The sequence below is a fragment of the Chiloscyllium punctatum genome, chromosome 2 (genome assembly GCF_047496795.1).
Source record: "Chiloscyllium punctatum isolate Juve2018m chromosome 2, sChiPun1.3, whole genome shotgun sequence".
In the NCBI taxonomy this organism is placed as follows: Eukaryota; Metazoa; Chordata; class Chondrichthyes; order Orectolobiformes; family Hemiscylliidae; genus Chiloscyllium; species Chiloscyllium punctatum.
Genome location: NC_092740.1, coordinates 144,546,903 through 144,567,331, shown reverse-complemented (window position 1 = coordinate 144,567,331; position 20,429 = coordinate 144,546,903). Strand labels below are relative to the sequence as shown.

At 39.6% G+C, this 20,429-nt stretch overlaps 1 protein-coding gene and 1 long non-coding RNA gene across 6 annotated transcripts in view; one reads left to right on the top strand and one right to left on the bottom strand.

Annotated features, from left to right (window-relative positions):
• Nucleotides 1–18,249, top strand: part of LOC140492494 (FERM and PDZ domain-containing protein 1-like) — a 33,338-nt gene extending 15,089 nt beyond the window's left edge. The window contains exons 7-13 of the mRNA XM_072591386.1: nt 1,582–1,701; nt 3,802–3,938; nt 6,288–6,414; nt 10,322–10,417; nt 10,503–10,685; nt 12,748–12,886; nt 17,384–18,249. Of these exons, the coding sequence (XP_072447487.1) occupies nt 1,582–1,701; nt 3,802–3,938; nt 6,288–6,414; nt 10,322–10,417; nt 10,503–10,685; nt 12,748–12,886; nt 17,384–18,249 (1,668 nt within the window). The remainder of the gene's footprint in view (nt 1–1,581; nt 1,702–3,801; nt 3,939–6,287; nt 6,415–10,321; nt 10,418–10,502; nt 10,686–12,747; nt 12,887–17,383) is intronic.
• Nucleotides 18,250–18,349: 100 nt separating this feature from the next.
• The window catches only part of LOC140491353 (uncharacterized), a 197,380-nt gene continuing 195,300 nt past the window's right edge, over nt 18,350–20,429 (bottom strand). For all 5 annotated transcript variants that reach the window (XR_011963294.1, XR_011963292.1, XR_011963293.1 and 2 more), the window contains one exon: nt 18,350–18,661. This is a non-coding gene — a long non-coding RNA (uncharacterized lncRNA). The remainder of the gene's footprint in view (nt 18,662–20,429) is intronic.

Below are 20,429 nucleotides of genomic sequence, written 5' to 3'. Positions count from 1 at the left end.
ACTGGACCCACTGGGTCACATTAACTCTGATTTCTCTTCACAAATGCTGCCAGACCTGCTGAGCTCTTCCAGTCAACTTCTGTTTTGCCTCTATATCTGTTGGCTTTGTTACCTAACATTGGACTGCTGTCCAAGTCTGGCATTTTAAATAGTTCCATCTGCTGACGCCTAAAGAAAAGTTCTATTTTTGGAGACTTTTTAAATGGAATTTGAACAAAGCAGCATCTCTTGGCTTTATCAAATTCTGGTTCAGAAATGCTGATCAATATTAGACAACATAGGAGTGAAGAAGATGTCTCTCTGCATTACCTGTGGTATTTCCTGGTAATCACTTTTCTGGGAAGGCAAATTGTATGTTCACATTGGATAAAAAATTGGATTGGATGCAGGAGTCAAACAGTCTTCGCACAACAATTCCAAGATATTGGTGAGGTCACACCTAAACGACTGTGTACTGTTTGGGTCCATCTACCGAAGGAAGGATGTGACAGTAGAAGAGGGGCTTTGACCAGTCAGACTGGTTCCTAGAATGAGGTGATTGTCTTATGTTGGAAGGTTGAGTAAATGAATTCAGTGTTTCTTGAAGTTCAGAAGAATGCGAGGAGATAGAATGGAAATCCATGGGACTGTTCTTAATGTCCCATGTAACATAAAATATGACAGGTGGCTAATTTACTGCCTTCCTGTCCACTCCAACCTGCTCCTGATAAAATGAAGGTACATGAGTGAGTGCCAATATCAGCAACTAGACTGTATTTTTAAAAGAAAATAACAGGCATTTGGAATTGTTAACTTGATCTAAATGGCGATGCCATGATATACTTGGCATGGGTCAGCTCTTTCTTTAGGCAGACTGGTTAAAAGATAGGAGGAAAGAGAGTGGTGGTCCATCCTTCTTCGGGTGCCGTGTCCACATTGAGAGCCTTCCCCTTGGCTGTCACTCCCCCCCTTTGTAAGTTCCCACGTGGCTGGTGAATCTCGGACATAGGGTCACACCCTCAGAATAAGATGCTGCTCAAGTAGGACTGGGATAGAGAGTTGAGTCGTGAATCTTTGGATAACTGTATTTGGAGAGCTGAGGATGGTCTGACATCGAGCCTATTCAAGGTAGAGGGTGGCAGATTTTTGTGTTCTAAAAGAACAAAGGGATATGGAGATAGTACAGGAAGGTGAAGTTAAGGTACATGTTAATTATAATTTTGTTGAATGGTAGAGCAGGCTAGAAAGACCAAATGGCCTTCCCCAGTTCCTAATGCTTATGTTTCGTATGTTCAACTGCAAAATGTATGTGAAAATTGATTCAGCATAGAAATAACAAGTTTTATTGAGACTGCTAAAAATAGCATTGCATTGCAAGTAATTAAAGAACTTGGGGACTGGGCCTCTATTTAACAAAAGGAAACCTAGGCTGATATCAACAAATGTATCCAGAGAAGCTTCCCTCCTCTGTTTCACAACACCACCCAGTGCAAAATGCTTCTTCTTAAAACATAAGCTTAAAGAAATTTTTTTGTTGATTATTTCCACAGTGTGACAATAAGAAGTTAATTCCTGATATAAATGTTTTCTACCTTGTCACAGGTGGTCCAGAAGCGAGAGCTCCGTGATTATAGGTGTCTCTTCAGGGTTTGTTTCCTGCCAAGAGATCCACTTGTACTTTTACAAGATGATCCAGTTACTTTTGAATACCTCTACTCACAGGTATCTATTTGACATGAAGGTTCATGGTAAGCCCATTATAAGGATCATGGTAAGCCGCTTACAATAATCATGACTGACCACACACCAAATAAGGTTCTGTTTCCCAAGAGTGATAAAGCCGGAGGACGTATTCTGCACTTAAAGTGGAATATATTCAAAACTAATACTCTGAAGTACATTAGGGGAGATTATGGCCTCGTGCTCATATCACTGGAGTATTAATCCAGAGACCCCAGCTAATGTTTTAGGAGCCTGGGAACAAATCCTGCCACTGCAGATGGTGGAATTTGAATTATCTGGAATTAAGGGTCAAATGTTGATTGTTGGGAAAAACTCATCCGGTTCACTAAAATCCTTCAGGGAAGGAAACTATGTACATGTGACCCAGACCCAGAGTAATGTGGTTCACTCTGAAACCACCTTCTGGGTAATTAAGGGATGTGCATTAGAGGCTGGCTTGGCCAGCGACACCCTCATTCCCTAAATGAATTTTAAAAGTATTTCAATGAGGACGTTGGGGAACATACCTCTAAGGGAGTGGAGTAAATCAGCTTGGGTGATTCACATAAAAATTAAATAGATTACTTTCAGACAATAGCAACTTTGGATGTGTCATATAAACATGACATTTGGTAAGTGTGACCGGTCTAGGAGAAATGGGTGACTTTGGATCTGCCAAAATCCCCACCTCCAGTGGTTTTGCACACGTGTTGTCTGCATCTGTTGTAGATTAATAGTTAGGGATGAATTACCATGATTAGTTAATAGTAACATTATCACTGTACAATTAGTATAGCAAGATTGCAGATGGTGAACTAGATGGACTTCATTTTCGTACATCCAACAATTTCGGTATTTGTGAGATGTTCTGTATTCATGGTTAAAATTATAGTTGACATATGGGGATTGGTAATTTGAGTTTTGTAGCAGCTAGAGAAAGTGAGGTGGTTCTCTGTAGAGCAGAGAAAATTAAGGGGAGATTTAATACGAGTGTCTATAAATACAAGTGGCTTTGACTGAGTAAATGAAAAGAAACTGTTTTCACCATTTTCACTTTGGTTACTAACCAGAAGGCACTGGTTTAAGGTAAAAGAACAGTGAGCAGATGAACAATGCTCCCTCTCAGAGGTCCTGTAGATTTCAATGACTTCCGGTTCTGGAAGATACTGCAGGAATCTCAGGATTCCATGCAGCAGAAAAATAATTTAAGAGAAAGGAGGTGAAAGTTTTATATTCAGTGTGTTATAATCTGAAATTCACTGCCTGAAAAAGAATGGTGGATGTAGGTTTGACAGTAAGATTTGTTTAGTGTTTGTAGATAATTTCTGTTCAACCTGTTTTTTAAATTAATTCATGGGATCAGGGCATCACTGACTAGGCTAACATTTGTTACCCATTCTGAATTGTCCAGATGGCAGTTAAAAGTCAAACCACATTGCTGTGGGTCTGGAGTCACAAGTAGGCCAGACGGTAAGGATGGCAGACTCCTTCCCTAAGGGATGTTCGTGACCTAGGTGGGTTTTTCACCAACAATGGTTCACGGTTATCATTAGACTTTTAATTCCAGATTTTTATTGAATTCCAGTTTCCAACATCTACCATGGTGGGATTCAAACCCAGGTCCCCAGAACATTATCTGGGTTAACAGTCTAGTTGTACCACTAGATGATCACCTCCCTTCAGAGCTCAGAGGTGTTTTTACACATTTCTGGAGCAGATGGGACTTGTAGCCAAAACTCCTAGCTCAAAGGTAGGGACACTGCCACTGTACCACAGAGCCTTTGATTAGTTTTGGATATGTAGTTGTAAAGAAAATATGTAGAGCTACAAGGAAAGAACTAGGGTGTTGGTTTAACTGGACAGATCATTCAAAGAACCAGCAGCAACACAATGCACTTGCGAAGCCAAGACAGACAAAGCTATGGACCAAGTGCTGGAAAAGGGGTTTTTGACCAGCACATACTTGATGGACCAAGGGCATTTTTCTGTTGCATAGTTTTATTCTATTCTGTAATTTTGTGAAAGCATTTGTAAGTGGTGGCAATTTGTGTGGATATTTTCTAGATGGCTGTGTGTTGCCTTTAGTAATCTCTTTTACAGAGTTGCAATGATGTGCTGCAGGAGAAGTTTGCGAAGGAGATGAAATACATCACTGCTATCCGTCTCGCAGCACTGCAAATTCAGGAATGCATCCTCAGCTCCAACCATTCTCAGAAAGTCTCCATGAAGTACATTGAGTGAGTCAATACATTCAGCAGATTGAACTGGGCAGTGCTTCAGCTGCACCTCACACCACACTATGTTCACACGGCACTTTCTGGACTTCTTGATAGAAAGACCCCTGTTTCATAATCCATCTCATCAGTCAGACACTTTCTTAGTGAGCTGCTTAATTGGCAAATCTTCCCATTAGTGTGATCCTTCATTAGCTAGTCTTCCTTTTATTGAAACTCCTTATTAAGGAGATTCTTTATTAGTCAGTTACCTTGTTCATAAGATTCCGAGCTAGTGAGGTGTTTGTTTGGAGGAACTTGCTGTTGGTGAGGCACTGTTTGCATGAGTTTAGCAACTCGACCCTTCATTAAGGACACTCCTCATTGACAGCACTCAGTGTTTGTGAAACTCCAGGCGAGAGGAACTTCTCAGTTATGAGTTACTTCACTAACATGTCATAGAATTACTCTTTAAGTGTAATTAATCCTAGATTCTTATTTTTAGTCCTCTACTTGAAGACTAACTCCCTGGCACTTCGTAATTCTTTAAATTTCATCCAGACCCGAATTTAAATTAGGATAGGAATGGAAGTCAATTTAGCATCAATCTCTACTGACACAAAAACAGGCCCAGACACCTTTCACTCCCAGACCCTGTCAGTGTGACCTCAATAGCTGTAACAGCAGTCCACTGATAGAGTCGTCGAGTCATAGAGATGTACAGCATGCAAACGGACCTTTGGTCCAACCCGTCCATGCCGACCAGATGTCCTAACTTAATCTAGTCCCATTTGCCAGCACTTGGCCCATATCACTCTAAACCCTTCTTTTTGATATACCCTTCCAGATGCCTTTTAAATGTTGTAATTGTACCAGCTTCCTGCACTTCCTCTGGCAGCTCATTCCCTTCACGCACCACCCTTTGTGTGAAAAAGTTTCCCCTCAGGTCCCTTTCAAATGTTTCTCCTCTCACCCTTTGGTTCTGGACTCCCGCACCCAGAGAAATCACTTTGTCTATTTACCCAATCCATGCCCCTCATGATTTTGTAAACCTCTATAAGGTCACCCCTCAGCCTCTGACACTCCAGGGAAATCAGCCCCAGCCTATTCAACCTCTCCCTCTACCTCAAACCCTCCAACCCTGGCAACATCCTTGCAAGTCTTTTCTGAAGTCTTTCAGGTTTCACAACTAGGAAGCAGAAGTGCAGTACTTGTTATATTCTTCCTGAGAAAACAAGAATTTTTTTTTAAAATCCAACATGCATTGGATATTTCTAGCCAATATTTATTGCTCATCAAAATCAGGTTTTCAGTTCTCATTGCTGTGTGTCAGCAATTGCTGTGTACAAATTAACTGCAATGTTTCTTTTATCATGACAGTGACCATATTTTAAATGTACTTTATTAGCAATAAAGCACTTTGGGATGTCCCAAGGTTCCAAATCATTTACAGGGATCCCTGATTTACAAACGTCCACCTTAAGAATGCTCATACGGATCATTCTGCTGTAGCGCGCATTTTGTTAATGTGAATTCGCTATAACATAATTGACGAATTGGGGACACTGTTTCTATAGTGTGAACTTTTGAGTATAACACGACTATGGCCCCATTAGTTTAAATGGTGCTGCTATTACGTGATTTTCTTATAACACAGGTTTGCACAAGAACAGAACAATAGCATTATAGCACAACTGACTGTACTTATGAATATGTTCCATTACATGTTCATAACTTTAACGACCAGATAGCCAAACATTTCCTGTACTTATGAATAGCTGCTTTCCATTGTCCTGCATTGTGTGCTGCCTTGTGTACAAACCAACTTGTGAACAAACTCCAGAATGGAACCCATTTGCAAACCAGACACTCCCTGTATTGGAAATCTCTACGGCAAGTTGCAGCTTCAGATCACCAGATGGCTCTATGAGGTAGGGTTCTTTGTTCCAACTCCACCATCATTGTGCAGAAGATGCAACTATTACTTAATTGAACACGAGATATTAAAACAAAATCACTCATAAATCATGGGTGATGCTGGCTGGCCCACTATTTCTTGCTCATCCCTTGTTGCCCTTGAGAAGGTGGTGGTGAGCTGCCATCTTGAACTGCTGCAGTCCACGTACTGTGGATTGACCCACAATGCCCTTAGGGTTGGAATTGCAGGATTTTGACCCAGTGACAGTGAAGAAATGGCAATAGATTTCCAAGTCAGAATGGTAAGTGGTTTGGAGGGATAGTTTCCAATGTCATAAATATCATAGCTGTTCTGGGAGCCAGTACAGACACAATGGGTGAAATAGCCTTTTACTGTACTGTAAAATTCTATGATTTGGAGTTAAATAGTTTTAAATGCAATCTTATTATTTTCAGGAAGGATTGGGGAATTGAGAATTTTGTCTCACCAACTCTGCTTGATAACATGAGACAGAAAGATATCAGAAAGGGTATTAACTATCACCTTAAGAACAATCATAGCTTGATTGCACCAGGACAAAAGGTAATTCTGTATAACCGGCTATCCAGAGGTAAAAGTGAGTTTTTAAAAAAAGATTAATCTTTACTGCTTTCCACCCAATCACAGATGCTCTTTCTGCATGTACCCTTGAGTTTTTTTTATGCCTTGTTTAAATACTGTTACATCTCAAAGTGCTCTCAGTGCTGACAAAGCATTCCCCATGTTAACTGTTTTCCTCCCTTCAAGCATGCTACCTGACTTGCTGAATATTTCCAACTTTCTCAGGTATCTGTTTCAGATTTACAGCTTTCTTGGTGGTTTTGCTGTTTTATAAAATTGTGCTGTTTCATAAGCCATGACTCGATGTGTAGCGCACTTGCCATTTGGTCAAAAACATTGTGGATCAGGTCCAATTCTGGAGACTTGAGAACAAGTAACTTGGTTGATGTTGCAGTGCAGTAATGAGGGCATGCTGAAATGCTTAAGGTGCCATCTGTTGAATGAGTCATTAAACCAAGGTCCCTTCCTGCTCTCCGGAGATTTCATAGAATGGAGTCCCTCCAGTGTGGAAACAGGCCATTAGGCCCAACAAGTCTACACTGTCCCTCTGATGTGTAACCCACCCTGACCCATTCCCCTATCCATGACTCTATATGTACCCCTGATTAATGCACCTAACCTACACATCCCTGAACAATATAGGCAATTTAGCATGGCCAATTTACCTAACCTGCACATCTTTGGATTGTGGGAGGAAACTGGAGGAAACTTGCGCAGACACGGAGAGAACATGCAAACGCCAGACAGACAGTCTCCCGAGGCTGGAACTGATTCCGGGTCCCTGGCACTGTGAGGCAGCAGTGCTAACCACTGATCCAATAGCACAAGAGTATTTCAAAGACTTGGACAGTTCTTCTTGTGTCCAAGAGAATTGATAGCTCTCAATGAAGAAAACAAGCAAAATAATTATCGTTCATTTACACATTACGATTATGGAATCTGTTTACTGCACTGTGTACAATACTGATCACCATATGTATGGAAGGATATTAATGCATTGTGATTAGTGTAGGGCTTTACTAAACTGGACCTATATAGGAGTTTAGATGAGTCAGAGGTGACTTCATTGAAACATGTAGGAACATGTGAAGAGGTTATTATCCCAAGTGCAAAAGTTTCTAGTTTTATACTGAAGGGAAAATATTTCCCTTTACACTTTAATACTGTTGCTAAAGCAGGCCGGTGTAAAATGTGAATGTTCTTTGCCTTCTAAGAATCAGTGAAATGTTTATTTGTTACTTATTAAAGCCTCTTAAATATGTGTCTGAGTTGCATTTCAGATCACATCTGTATTCGTGAATTATTAAAGGAGGAGAAAATAAACTTTTGCAGTTTTCTCTGTTTCCATCTCCTGATGCTGTTAGCTCATTCCGAGTTTTTGGTTTTGCTGCCATTATTCATTCCTTGGTGCTTTGTCCAAGTGGCCTTTCCTCATATGGGAACCTGGTCGTGAATGGTTGCTGTATTCAACTGTAGGGGGCATCACAATAAAGCCCTGTCATACCCAGAGGAAAAAAAACCCATAAAACTGGCAGATGACACATACTGGTCTGCCCCTCTTGTAATCGAGCTTCATCGAGGGCCGAAGGGCCTGTTCTGCGCTGTATTGAAATTAAGCTTCATTGTGTCCAAGGATCACATTTCTTTTTAAACTCTCTATTTTCTCCATTTGCCTCCACCTTGAATCCAGCCTGAGTTAATGGCCCTCATAAAGGGCAGAATCTGAACTGTTATCCCTTAACCCAAGGTCATTGAGGCCTGTTTAAAGGAATGAAAGACATGTACTTAACAATATTCTTTTTCACAAAACAAGTCACAAATACTTCAGACCAAGTGAACCTGTTTTGAAATGTTGTCATTGTTATAGGACAGGAATCCTAGCAAACAATTTCCACAAAACAGGCTCCCACAAACAACAACACGATAACTAACCAAGGTATCTTGATAAAATGTTGGCTGAGTGGTAAATATTGGCCACTACTGTTCTTTAAATTGTACCATGGAATCTTGTTTAATTCTCTTTGTGGAATATCTAACATCTCAATCATAGAAAAATACAGCGCAGTACAGGCCCTTTGGCCCTCAATGTTGCGCCAATCCAAGCCCACCTAACCTACAAGAGCCCACTATCCTCCATATACCTATCCAATGCCCGCTTAAATGCCCATAAAGAGGGAGAGTCCACCACTGCTACTGGCAGGGCATTCCATGAACTCACAACTCGCTGAATAAAGATTCTGGATTAGTGGTGCTGGAAGAGCACAGTAGTTCAGGCAGCATCCAAGTAGCTTCGAAATCGGATGCTGCCTGAACTGCTGTGCTCTTCCAGCACCACTAATCCAGAATCTGATTTCCAGCATCTGCAGTCATTGTTTTTACCTCGCTGAGTAAAGAACCTACCATCAAAGGATGGCAGCTTTGTCCCTGAAGAACATTAATGAAGTTTTCCCAACAATTGGCAATAGATTTATGATCATCACTAGACTCTTTAATTCCAGATATTTATTGAATTAAAATTTCACCATTTTCCATGGCAGGATTCAAATGGTTCACAGGGCATTATCTGGGTCTCTGGATTAACAAAACAGCAATAACACCACTAGGCTATCACCTCCTCTATCAGTCAGCCAATCATTAATGCGTGCCTGTAAGTTACTTCTCATCCTAAGTGCTTCAAGATAATCTTAGCACCAGTGCAGAATTATCCTTTATCCTGAATCACCCTTCGATTTTTTTTATCCATATACTGCATTTTAATAACACTTTTACAATCCCTGTATGGTCTCATACATCTCTAGGAAACTTTTCCTACTTGACCTACAAGTCCATATCCTTTTAACCTCGTCATGTGTTTGTCTTTTCTGCTGCTGTATTCCTCAATAAGAGACTTCAGTTGTGTATTTTCCTCCACTGCTTCTACCTCTGCTGCCCCTCTTTAGACATTCTCCTACTCAGCTGTGAAGTGATGTAGGAAATTCCACTGTAACCAGCACTATTAAGTTGAAGCTTGTTTGTAAAGAGTGCTTTAAACAAAATTGCTTTCTTGGGAATTGCAGTTTCAAAGATGCATATTTTATAATTAGGTCAAAAGTTTTAATTAAATCTTCTCATATTGTAAGCCCAGTTAAGCATTTCAATATTTTTGTGTATGAAAGATTGAAGTTGATCAGCCCCTGAAACTGCTCATCATTATCTATCAGCCACTTTGTGATCCCCAGCGTTAACTGCAGACGTTCAGGACATTACATTTTAGGGAGGAAAACTAACTGTTCACAATATAAAGAATATCTTTGATAAATTGAGCTTCATGAATATACATTGGTTATTTGATATTAAAACTTTTTTTTGTAAAGCAGTTATTTAAATCCATGCAACAAAGATAAAAGATAAAATGTATTCTTCACATAGATTTTCCATTAATTTCTTTCAAATCAGAGGAAGTGTGCCTCGTTGTTTTATGATAATAAACTCAACTGGATTAGTTTGGTAAATAATGGAATCAAAATGTGAAGATGGCAAATTAACTAGACATCTGAAAATTCAGAACTATAATTATGTCTGGGAAGGAAATGCTGAAAATCATGTTTTTTGCATTGAAGGAGAGAATTATTGTCGGGTCTTTATTAACATGCAAGATTGAGTTTAAAGAGGATGTAATCACAGGGCCATACCTGCTGCCAATGCATAACCTGATTTGCTGATAGGTGTTGTCTGTCATTGTACTGAATCACTAGTTAGAAAATTCCAGGCGGGATTCCCATTATTTTCCATTGAAAGTCTTTGACCATTTTTGATAAATGTTGCCAAAAGTGCAACGCTGCTGGGGACATCTTTTCATTAAAATAACTTTCCATGCCAGTATATTAAAATACACTCATTCTGTTTGAAGCAACTGATATCCACGGCACAAGTCCGGCTGAATTACCTGAACATACTGAGTGATCTTCGAGCATATGGAGGGAAGACCTTTAACGCAACCCTTCTGGTACGTAGGGAGAAACAGAAACCTGGCTCATTTTTTTAAACTCGACTTTTTTTAATAAGTTTCTAATGAAATGCAACTTCTTCAGCTGCAGGACAGCGAATCATTTATCACATTGTTGGTCGGAGCCAAGTATGGTATCAGCCAAGTTATTAACAGCAAACTCAATATTATAAACCAGTTAACAAACTTCAACAACATCCGGAAGTTGGAATTGACCTTTGAGTGTGAGAAGGTCAGCATGGTGAACATCTACCTGGTGGATGTGAAGGTAAAGGCTATTGATGCTAATTGCTTGCTTGGACAAGGGCTTGGTACATTTTATAATACAGGTTGTTGTCTGGTCAAATCCTTGATGCTGTGACCTGTGCTGCATTAACAGTTGTTTAGCAATTATTCCTATCCTCAGTTTGCTAATGTTTTGCAATGAAGTTACTTGGGGGTGACTCTTACCTTTGCTCACTGTCAATCAGACAGCAGATGCCTTTAGTACTTACCCGCACTGGCACCTCCATGATCCCAACATGAAGAGACCTGACTGCAATTTAACTCGGGCCTGAGCTAGGGAGGCCTCTGCATATTTCCAGCCAGGCCAGGCCAATCTGATCAAGCCCAGCAAAGTGAAGTGAAGGAAAGGGAGGAAGTACCAAGGACATTTACCAAGGAAAGATGGGATTTCTGCCTGTCTGCCAGCCCGTCTTGCCTGTTTTCCCAGAATGCCAGTGACACTAATCTGCTGACACTGGAGTAATTTCCAAAGGCAGCAGTGACTAGGCCACTGCAGACCAGAGGAAGGCAGTCTCTTCGAGTCATAATTCCTGCCTCTCCAATTACAAATTAATTCTGTTCCTCAGAATCATTCAAGCAATTTCTCCACCACGAGGTAAGACTGACTGGCTTCTAGCTCCTGGTTTATCCTTTGCTCCTTTTTGAATAACAGTACTACACTGGCTGTCCTCAAGTTCTCTGACTCTTCTCCTGGGCCAAACAGGTATAGAAAATTATTGCAATGTCCCTGATTTTGTCCCTGCCTCACTTACCAACCTGGGATATATTTCATCCAGCCCTGGACATTTATCGAATTCTAAGCCAGACCACTCAGAGCTCTCTCTGTCAATGATAATTTCTTGAATTGTATCACAGACCTTCTCCCTGTTTTCTGTATGCATATTGTCCATTTCACAAGTGAGTACTGTCTCATAGTATTCTTTTGGAATCCTACCTACATCCCCTGACTCCCTGCACAAATTACTGCTGTAGTCCCAATGGCACTACTCTTTTACCCTAACTGTAAACCAGTTTAGGATTTCCTTCTATTTTAATTTTAGTATCCTTTCATGTCACCTATTTGGTCTCCTATTCTCCATTTTAAGTTCCGTCTTGAGCATTCTGTACTCCTCTAGGATTTCAGCTGTTTTCAGCCCTGGATATCTGCCATAAGTATCTCTTTATTCTTTAAATCCATTGCTGTGTATCTTTAGATATCTAGGGTTCACAGGATTTAATGGTCTCATCCCTTCCTTTATTGGAACATGTTGGCCCTGTACTCTCCATATTTCCTTCTTGAATGCGCCCCATTTCTCTGTGACAAATTTGCCTGAAAGTTATAAGAAATTATTGCATTTAAATATTAATGATTAATTGAACTCACCCCACTCCTACATTGGAACAGTGATGGTATCTGAAAGATAATCCATGTTTGTAAAGTGATGTCTAGTGGCTCTGAAATATGCTATATAAATGCAATGTTTCCTTTCAGGAAGTTGGCAATAGTTAGTACTTGACAACATCAAGACATTTTTAATGATGAAGTTTAGGTTTTCATAACACAATCCACCTCTCCCATTCAGAAGAGGAATAAATCAAACCCCAGATATTATTCCAAACTGTAATAAATGTTGTTAGAAATTTGCAACCTTTTACATTTGCTTTCACTTCTCCTTTCTCTCTTTTTTTTGTCTGTATCCAAGCAATTTTTCTGATTCTTTGTTTCTCTTTCTGAGCCCAATTTGACTAATTCACCTGCCTTCTCTATTGTTCCTGCTTCTTTCTCAATCCTTGAATTTCGTGGTTAAAGAAATAGATTGTTTTATCCAATATTTGCCCAGATCTCAGATTCCCTGTTGCCCTCACTTATCAACTCGCAATTTCTGCATTGTACAACATTTTCACGCTATAGATTGGAAGGAAAACAAATGAGGGAAAACACTGCTCCCAGCAAATTCAAGGAAGCTAATGTTGAGCAAAATCTTTAAAATGAGTGAGTTGATATCATTTTCAGGTTAGGTCTGTTATTGGAAAAGTTTAATTACTGACTCTGTTTTTATTTACAGTCTCTGACATTGTTACTGGAAGCTCATCATGCTAAAGACCTTGTGTGTTTGATTGCTGGATATCATAGGCTATACGTGAACTCAACAGACTCCATATTCATCTGGCCTAGCAACTATCAAAGTCAGACAACTGAAGAAGGTAATACATTAGTCGTTTTTTTTTTAAAAATAAGAATCCCAGTTTTATTCCTGCCATACTTTTGCCCAAGAAACACAGAGAGTGATAGATGCCTGGAATGCAGAGGTAGTAGAGACAGACACGGTAGATTAATTTAAGGTGCATCTGGACAGATGTATGAGTAGGTGGGGAGCAGAGGGATACAAATGCTTAGGAATTGGGCGATAGATTTAGACAGTGGATTTGGATCGGCTCAGGCTTGGAGGGCCGAAGGGCCTGTTCCTGGGCTGTAAGTTTTCTTTGATCTTTGAAAGCAAACTTCCAAATGTGAATTTTGTTTCTATTGTCACCACCCCCAGGCAGAACTATGTTTTCTCTGCCATTTGTTAACACTCCAAATCAGACAGGGATGTTCTGAATATAGAGACTGATTGAATCCTTGGTTAATGTCAGCTTTTGTTAAGTGGCAACCTTTACATCCTGTGTGAAAGTTGCAGTTTCAAGTAACACTTGAAGACTCTCTCACTGACTGGATGCTGAACATTAAGACTTGGGAAAGCTTAGATAATTCTGTGTACTATTTGGAAAAAAGGGAAGAGGTTTCTCCTGGTATCTTGGTCTGTTGTACCAATCTTGGTGACAAGATTAATTATTGGCCACAGAGAAAAGGCATCTCTAGGTAGATTGAATCTCCTTTCCAGCTTTAAAGGGAGATGAGTGGGTCTGAGACTAGTATTTTACAATTTAAAAAGGGCAATTACGTATGCTCGAAAACTGCACACCTAAGATGAACTGAGACACTAAGTTCAGGAATAGACTGATATAGAAGTAAAGGTAGATATTTAAGGGATATTTCAAAATAAGTATATTTAAGAGTAAATATATTCCTACTGTAAAAAAGAAGTTGCAAAGGAAGAACAAACCATCTATGGCCAACATAAGAATTTAAGGAAGGTACTGAGATTAAGGAAGAAGTATAATATGATTAGCAGATCAGATATTGGACAGAAGATAAGGAATGGCATAGAATGACAACAAGATTAATCAAGGGAAAGAAATTAGAGTATGAGAGGATGCTAACTAGAAAAGGAAGAACAGATAATGAGTTTTTACTAGTATTTAGAAAGGAAAAGATTAAGTAAGGTGAGTGATCCTCTTGATAGTGAGAATGGGAAGAAATTAATATATAATAAATAAATGGCAGTTGAATTAAACAAATATTTGCTTCTGTCTTCACTATAGAAAATACAAAAACACTCTAGTAATAGCTGTAAATCGAAGGGAGAGAGAAACCTGGTGAAATTACAATTAAGAGGGAAGTGTGATGAAGCCAACAGGTAGACCTCTGGGCTGACAGGCTTTCAGACCCATTTGGACTTCATCCTGGGTTCTTAAACAGAGGGACCAATGTGAAAGTCGAAGCATTGATGTTGATTTTCCAAAGTTTCATAGATTTGGATAAGGTTCTATTGGATTGAAATGTAGCAAATGTTATGTCATTATTCAAGAAGGGAGGGAAAGAGGAAACTATTGGCTTGTCACAGGGTAAGTGTTGGAATCATTACTGAGGAGCTTATAGCTGGACACAACTCTAGCTATTTGGGAAGAATCAGCATTATTCTGTGAAAGGGAAATCATGCTTAATCAATTTATGTCAATCTTTGAAGGGTTAGCCTATGCTTTGGATAATGGAACCTGTAGAGATACTATACTTGGGTTTTCAGTGGGATTTGATGTGCCACATAAAAGATAATTGCACCAAATAGGACCTAAATATTCACTTATTTGAATGGATAGAAGATTGGCTGGGTTCAAGTCCCATCTGATCCAGAGATGTGTAATAACATCACTGAACAGGTTAATTAAAAATATCTAGAAGATTGACCGGCTGACAGAAAGAGAGAATGTGTTTGAAAAAGCTCTCTTTCTGATTGGCAGGATGATGAGTCCCAGAAGAATCTGTGTTGGGGCCTCAGCATTTATAACAATGATTTAGATATGGGGAGGAAAGCCATGGCAGCTAAATTTGCAGATGACTCAAAGATGGGTGGGGAAGTATGTTGTGAAGAGGACATAAGGAGTTTTCAGATGGGTGTCAATCAATTGAATGAGTGCCCAAAAATTAGATTCTAGATTAGAGTGGTGCTGGAAAATCACAGCAGTTCAGGCAGTATTCAAGGAGCAGGAAAATCGACATTTTGGGCAAAATTTCCTGCTCCTTGGATGCTGCCTGAACTGCTGTGCTTTTCCAGCACCACTCTAATCTAGAATCTGGTTTTCAGCATCTGCAGTTCTTGTTTTTACCTAGTTGATTTTAACCCTACTGCGAATCCTCTGCAAGGATGCCTGCATTGAAGAAGTTTTCCTCCTTTCTCTACAAGAATTTCAGGAAGTCCCTCTCCCTCTGCAACTCCCAGGTCATTTCCTCTGCCCTGAAGCTCTTCAACCACATCCTGAAACAAAAAGCTCTTTTCCTGATGAAGGGCTTTTGCTCGAAACATCGATTTTCCTGCTCCTCGGTTGCTGCCTGAACTGCTGTGCTTTTCCAGCGCCACTCTAATCTAGAATCTGGTTTCCAGCATCTGCAGTCATTGTTTTTCCCCCGCCCAAAAGTTAGGCCAATGTAGTATAATGTGGAAAAATTATTTAGTTTGCAGGCAGAATGAAAAAAAGCAGAGTATTACTTAAAGTAAGAACAACTGCACCATTTCAAGGAGCAGAGATATCTTTAGGTAATAGTGCATAATTCACAAAACATTAGTTTCCATGTGCAGCACATAATTATGAAGGCTAATGGAATGTAAACATAAAGGTGTTTTGCTTCAATTATCCAGGGAATTGATGACAGTACAGGTCTAACATTTCATGTAGTTTTGGTCTTCTCGATTATGGAAGACCATAAATGTTTTTAAAACAGTTCAGAGGAGCTTTCTGAGATTGATACCTGGAACGTGCAAGTTGTCTTATGAGAAAAGGTTGGGCAGACTGCCTTGTTTCCTTTGGCGTTTAGAAGTGCAATCCTTGACAAGTTGGAAATGGAAATAAAGTCTCCTCTTGTGGGTGAATCAAAAATTAGGGGTCACAGTTTTTAAAAGAATACAACCTTTTAGAGCAGAAATGTGTGCTTTTCTTTCAGATGGTTGGTGGGGGCTGCGGTCATTAAATCCTTTTTAAGGCAAAAGTAGATAAATATTTGTTAAGCAGGAGAATGAAAGGTTATCACATGGAAGTGGGGAAATGGAATTTGAAACACAGATAGATTAGTTATGGTTGTATTGATTGGCAGAGGAGACTTCATTGTCCAAGTGACTCACATCTGTTCCCAAGTAGTATGTGCTTACATAAAGCCCTACTTTTTCTCTTCGCTTTCAGTTCAGTCAATTTCCTGAATGTAAAGGCTCAGATTCTTTTCTCAGTGTACATTTCCTGCTATGACATATCATCCACACAATTAGTAAAGATAAACGGCAACTCACCCACCATCCTCTCAAGGGCAATTGGGGATGGGCAATAAATGTTGGTCATCCAGCAATGCCGTCATCACATGAATTAATATATGAAAAAACACAGTGTAAAGGACAGGAGGACTCTTCTCTCCGACCCTTTGAGATGTGTGCAGATTATTAGAAATCGAGGTTAACGGACTGTTCAGCTCCTGTGGGTATTGTACCTAAGTGATGGTAACAATTTTCATGTCCATGCCAATCCTTCCATTAGACTGATCAGTTCTGTGGAGCATTAGCGAGGTTTGTGATTATTGGCATCACTTTCAGACAGTGACTCTTTGCAATGAAGTTATGATAGAAAATAAACTCATGTCAGTTTAAACATGTTTCCCTCTCAGAATGATATCAGTAGCAGCAATCTGAGAGAGAGTTCAGACACAACTCACATTTTCCAATGGCATTGCTCACTCTGACTTTATGCCAATTAGGTGAGTTACAGTTGCTGATAAGTCTTGTTAAAATTCCAGAATGTAGGAACTTACATTTTATTATATGTATCCATAGGATCTAGAAAGTCTTGAAAGCTTATGCAAGGAATGTCTCAATCAGAAATATTGATCAAGAAATAGGATATCAAATTTTATTTACTGTAAAAGTTACTACTTTTCTTTTTACATCGTGAGTAATAGCCTGGCACTGTATTTGAGTGGTGTCCTGAAGCTGAATGAACATGTACAATTGGTATGACTTCAATACTGAAGCTTTAACAGTTAAAGACTCCACCCCAGGTATTTCCTTCAACCAACTCCTTGCAGACAGTAATACCCTGTTTACGTGAAGAAACTTATCCAAACAAACATTTTCAAGCAAAATAAATAACCTAAACAGAAAGGAAGAGCATAGAAGTTAATCATTGAAGTTTTTATAATTTTTTTTATTCATTAATGGGATGTCATTTATTGCCCATTACTAATTGCCAGGAGGGCATTTTAAGATGGCAGAATTCAGTTTTTAAAGAAATATTAGATGGTTCCTTCATCTGACCTTAGATGTACCTTATTTTACTGTGCAGGTGACGAAGCCCGAGGATTAAGTGATTCAGAGTCATCATCAGACATTGAGTCATCATTAGACTTGTCTATAGAGCTCCACAAAATGAGGAATGGATTCTTACAGCCTCTGACTGAAGAAAATGAGGACATCGAGAACTCGGAAAGTGAAGCTACAGACAGTGACTGCTTACGGGAGGATATCCAGGAAGAGACCAGTTGCAGCACAGGGGATGTGTCTGATCTGAATGATGAAACAACAAGTCAGGGAGGAGAGTTTTGTGAAAGAAGCCGTTCTGCCGACTCTATGGACGAACTGCAAACGGAGACTTCAATGAGCAGCACTTCAGGTCCACACTCACATGGTGAGATTTCAGAAGATGATGACAAGGATTCTATCGCTGAAGAGAGTGATGGTGAGCCAGTTACAAAGAAGCACTGTACCATGGAATCGAAAGACAGTTTTGAACAACCTTCAGCAGACTCCTTAGCCTCTACTCCGACCCTTTCTAAATACATTGCAAGTGATATAAAGGTGGTTTGCTCTATTCCTGACCTCAGCCAAAGTGAGAACCCATGCACTGCAGAACTTTACAACCAGTGCCCCAGAAACGAGGGTGAGAGTTATGCACAAGGGGACAAGTCTTGGAATGTGACAAGTCGTGGCCTGCTCACTGAGTTACCACCAATTCCTTTTCCAGAGGAACCAGCTATTGATGGGAACCTATCCAGTGAGGTCCTCACTATCCCGATTCTGGCTCCTCCCCCTGGCTTTCAGGACAGCAGCTCTGATGACGAATTTTTCGATGCAGCTGAAAAGTTTACTGATGTGGAATGTTCAGGTGACATCAAATTCAGTGGAACTGAAGCAGGTAGGTCTGACAGATGACAATCAGGTTTCCATTTACTTCCACTTACTCCATACAACAAATTAAATGAAATCCAAAATATATTTGAACACATTTTCAAACATACTTAAGAATGATGAATAATTAAAATATTTTCTGTGTTTATTTTGATTCGCTTATTACATGTTACCAATGCACCTTTATATACCCGACTAGTGATGTCACATGAGGAACAGGTACTGAGTTCCAGTGATGTGAAGAATCTGAATTAAACAGGCAATGATGAAATTATTGATGTCTTCACAAGTTAAAAATTGCATCTTCAGTTATGAATTCAATTTAGTCCCATTGTTGAGCTCATTTGAAAAAGTCAGTTTTAAGTAATTGACATATCTGAGAATTATAAAGCTTCAAACCTCGAGACAATTAATCCCTGGTAAAGTCATTCCGTTTCTAAAGAAATAAACAGACAAAGCAATTTAAGAAAATTATACTTCACTAAAAATAGAAGAATTCACTAAAACTTCTTTCTCCAAATTAAAAGTTTTTACCCTTGGTATGTCTTTGATCATTTTCCAGACCAGTTTAGTGAAATCCTGGTCACTATTATGGAAATACATTATGGAAATACATTCCTGCTGATACTTCTTGAATCTGCCCTGCTTAGTTTCCAAAACCAAAATCCAGAACAACCCTTGATCATCACAAAAGGGGATAAGAACAACTGTTCCCTAATGTCTTTTTAAAAAAAACACAGGTTTTGGAAATAAGGACTAAAAATATCCGCAGTCCTGTTGATATTCTGAGTTGTGGTCTTGTCAGGCACTTATCCTTCTGGAAATCGAAATACAATCCATTCATCAGTTCTCTTTTATCCATGGGACATGTTCCTTCCTCAAAGAACTCTAATAGATTGGTTAAATGTGATTTCCCATTCACAAAACCACGTTGATACTACCTGATTATTGAGAGTTTATCCAAGTGGCCTGCTATAACTTCTTTAATAATAACTTCTGACATTTTCCCTATGCAGATGTTAAGCCTGTCATTCCCTGCTTCCTGCCCTCCTGCCATTTGAGTAAAGAAATTACATTCACTGTCTTCCAGTTTAATAGAATTTTTCCTGAATCTCAGGAAATTTAGATAATTAAAACTAAGGCAACAACTATCTCACTGTGGGGGGCGGGGGGGAAGGGAGGTCCCCGAATTACGAACATCGAAATTAGAGACACTAATGTATTCAAACATGATCCTGGGATTTATTAATTTTAATTTTAAAGATCTGATAGTTGGAAGTTACTTACAAATGGTTATTTTACATTTTCCTGCATCGCATTCTGACTAGTCATTTCTTTTAAGATTCTTGAATAAAGTCCACCAGAACCTGGGCACATGGCAGGCTTCATCTCCAACAAATTACTCAATACCACTTCTTTGCTAATTGTAAATAGCTTCCCATCTTTTCATTTCATGACTTGTAGCTGCATCTGAAATGCTATTTGTATACACAATAGGGAAGACCGGTACAGTTTCACTAACATTAGTGAACCATTTGGGCATTTTTGACTACCTGGCAACTTTTACTAGTAACCTTTTTCTTTGTAGCCAGCATAAATGACCTTGTTTGCTTCATTAAACTCCCACCTTGCAATGATGGATTTTGGTCTTAGAAACCTTTGGAGTAGCTGCCCAGACATATAACCGGAGCAGGAGAATCAACGTTTTGGGATTTCCCGATGAAGGGCTTTTGCCCAAAATGTCGATTCTCCTGCTCCTCAGATGCTGCCTGACCTGCTGTATTTTTCCAGCACTACACCCTCGACTCTGATCTCCAGCATCTGCAGTCCCTCCTTTCTTCTAGATCTACAAATTGTGAAGGAGTCGGCCATCATGAATCACAGCAACATTCTAGCAAAGCTTGACCTGTTGAACCTAAGCAGAGCAAGCAGAAGTGCCATTTCCTCAGGACACTAGTGGTTGGCTCCTAACTGCAACATAGCTTTCATTGAAAAAACAGAAACGACATGTTGTTGAGTAGCTGAAACTGTCATTAACCGTGTAACATTCCTTGTTGCCAAGCAGCCAAACCCTAGTTCAGTCTACTGTCTCAAAGAGAGCTGAAACGGTAGACTAATGTAGGAAGATAGTGTTGTAACTATCGACAGGATAGTGGACATTTAGCAGCATGATATTCTAGATAAGGTTGCAGAACAAGAGTACA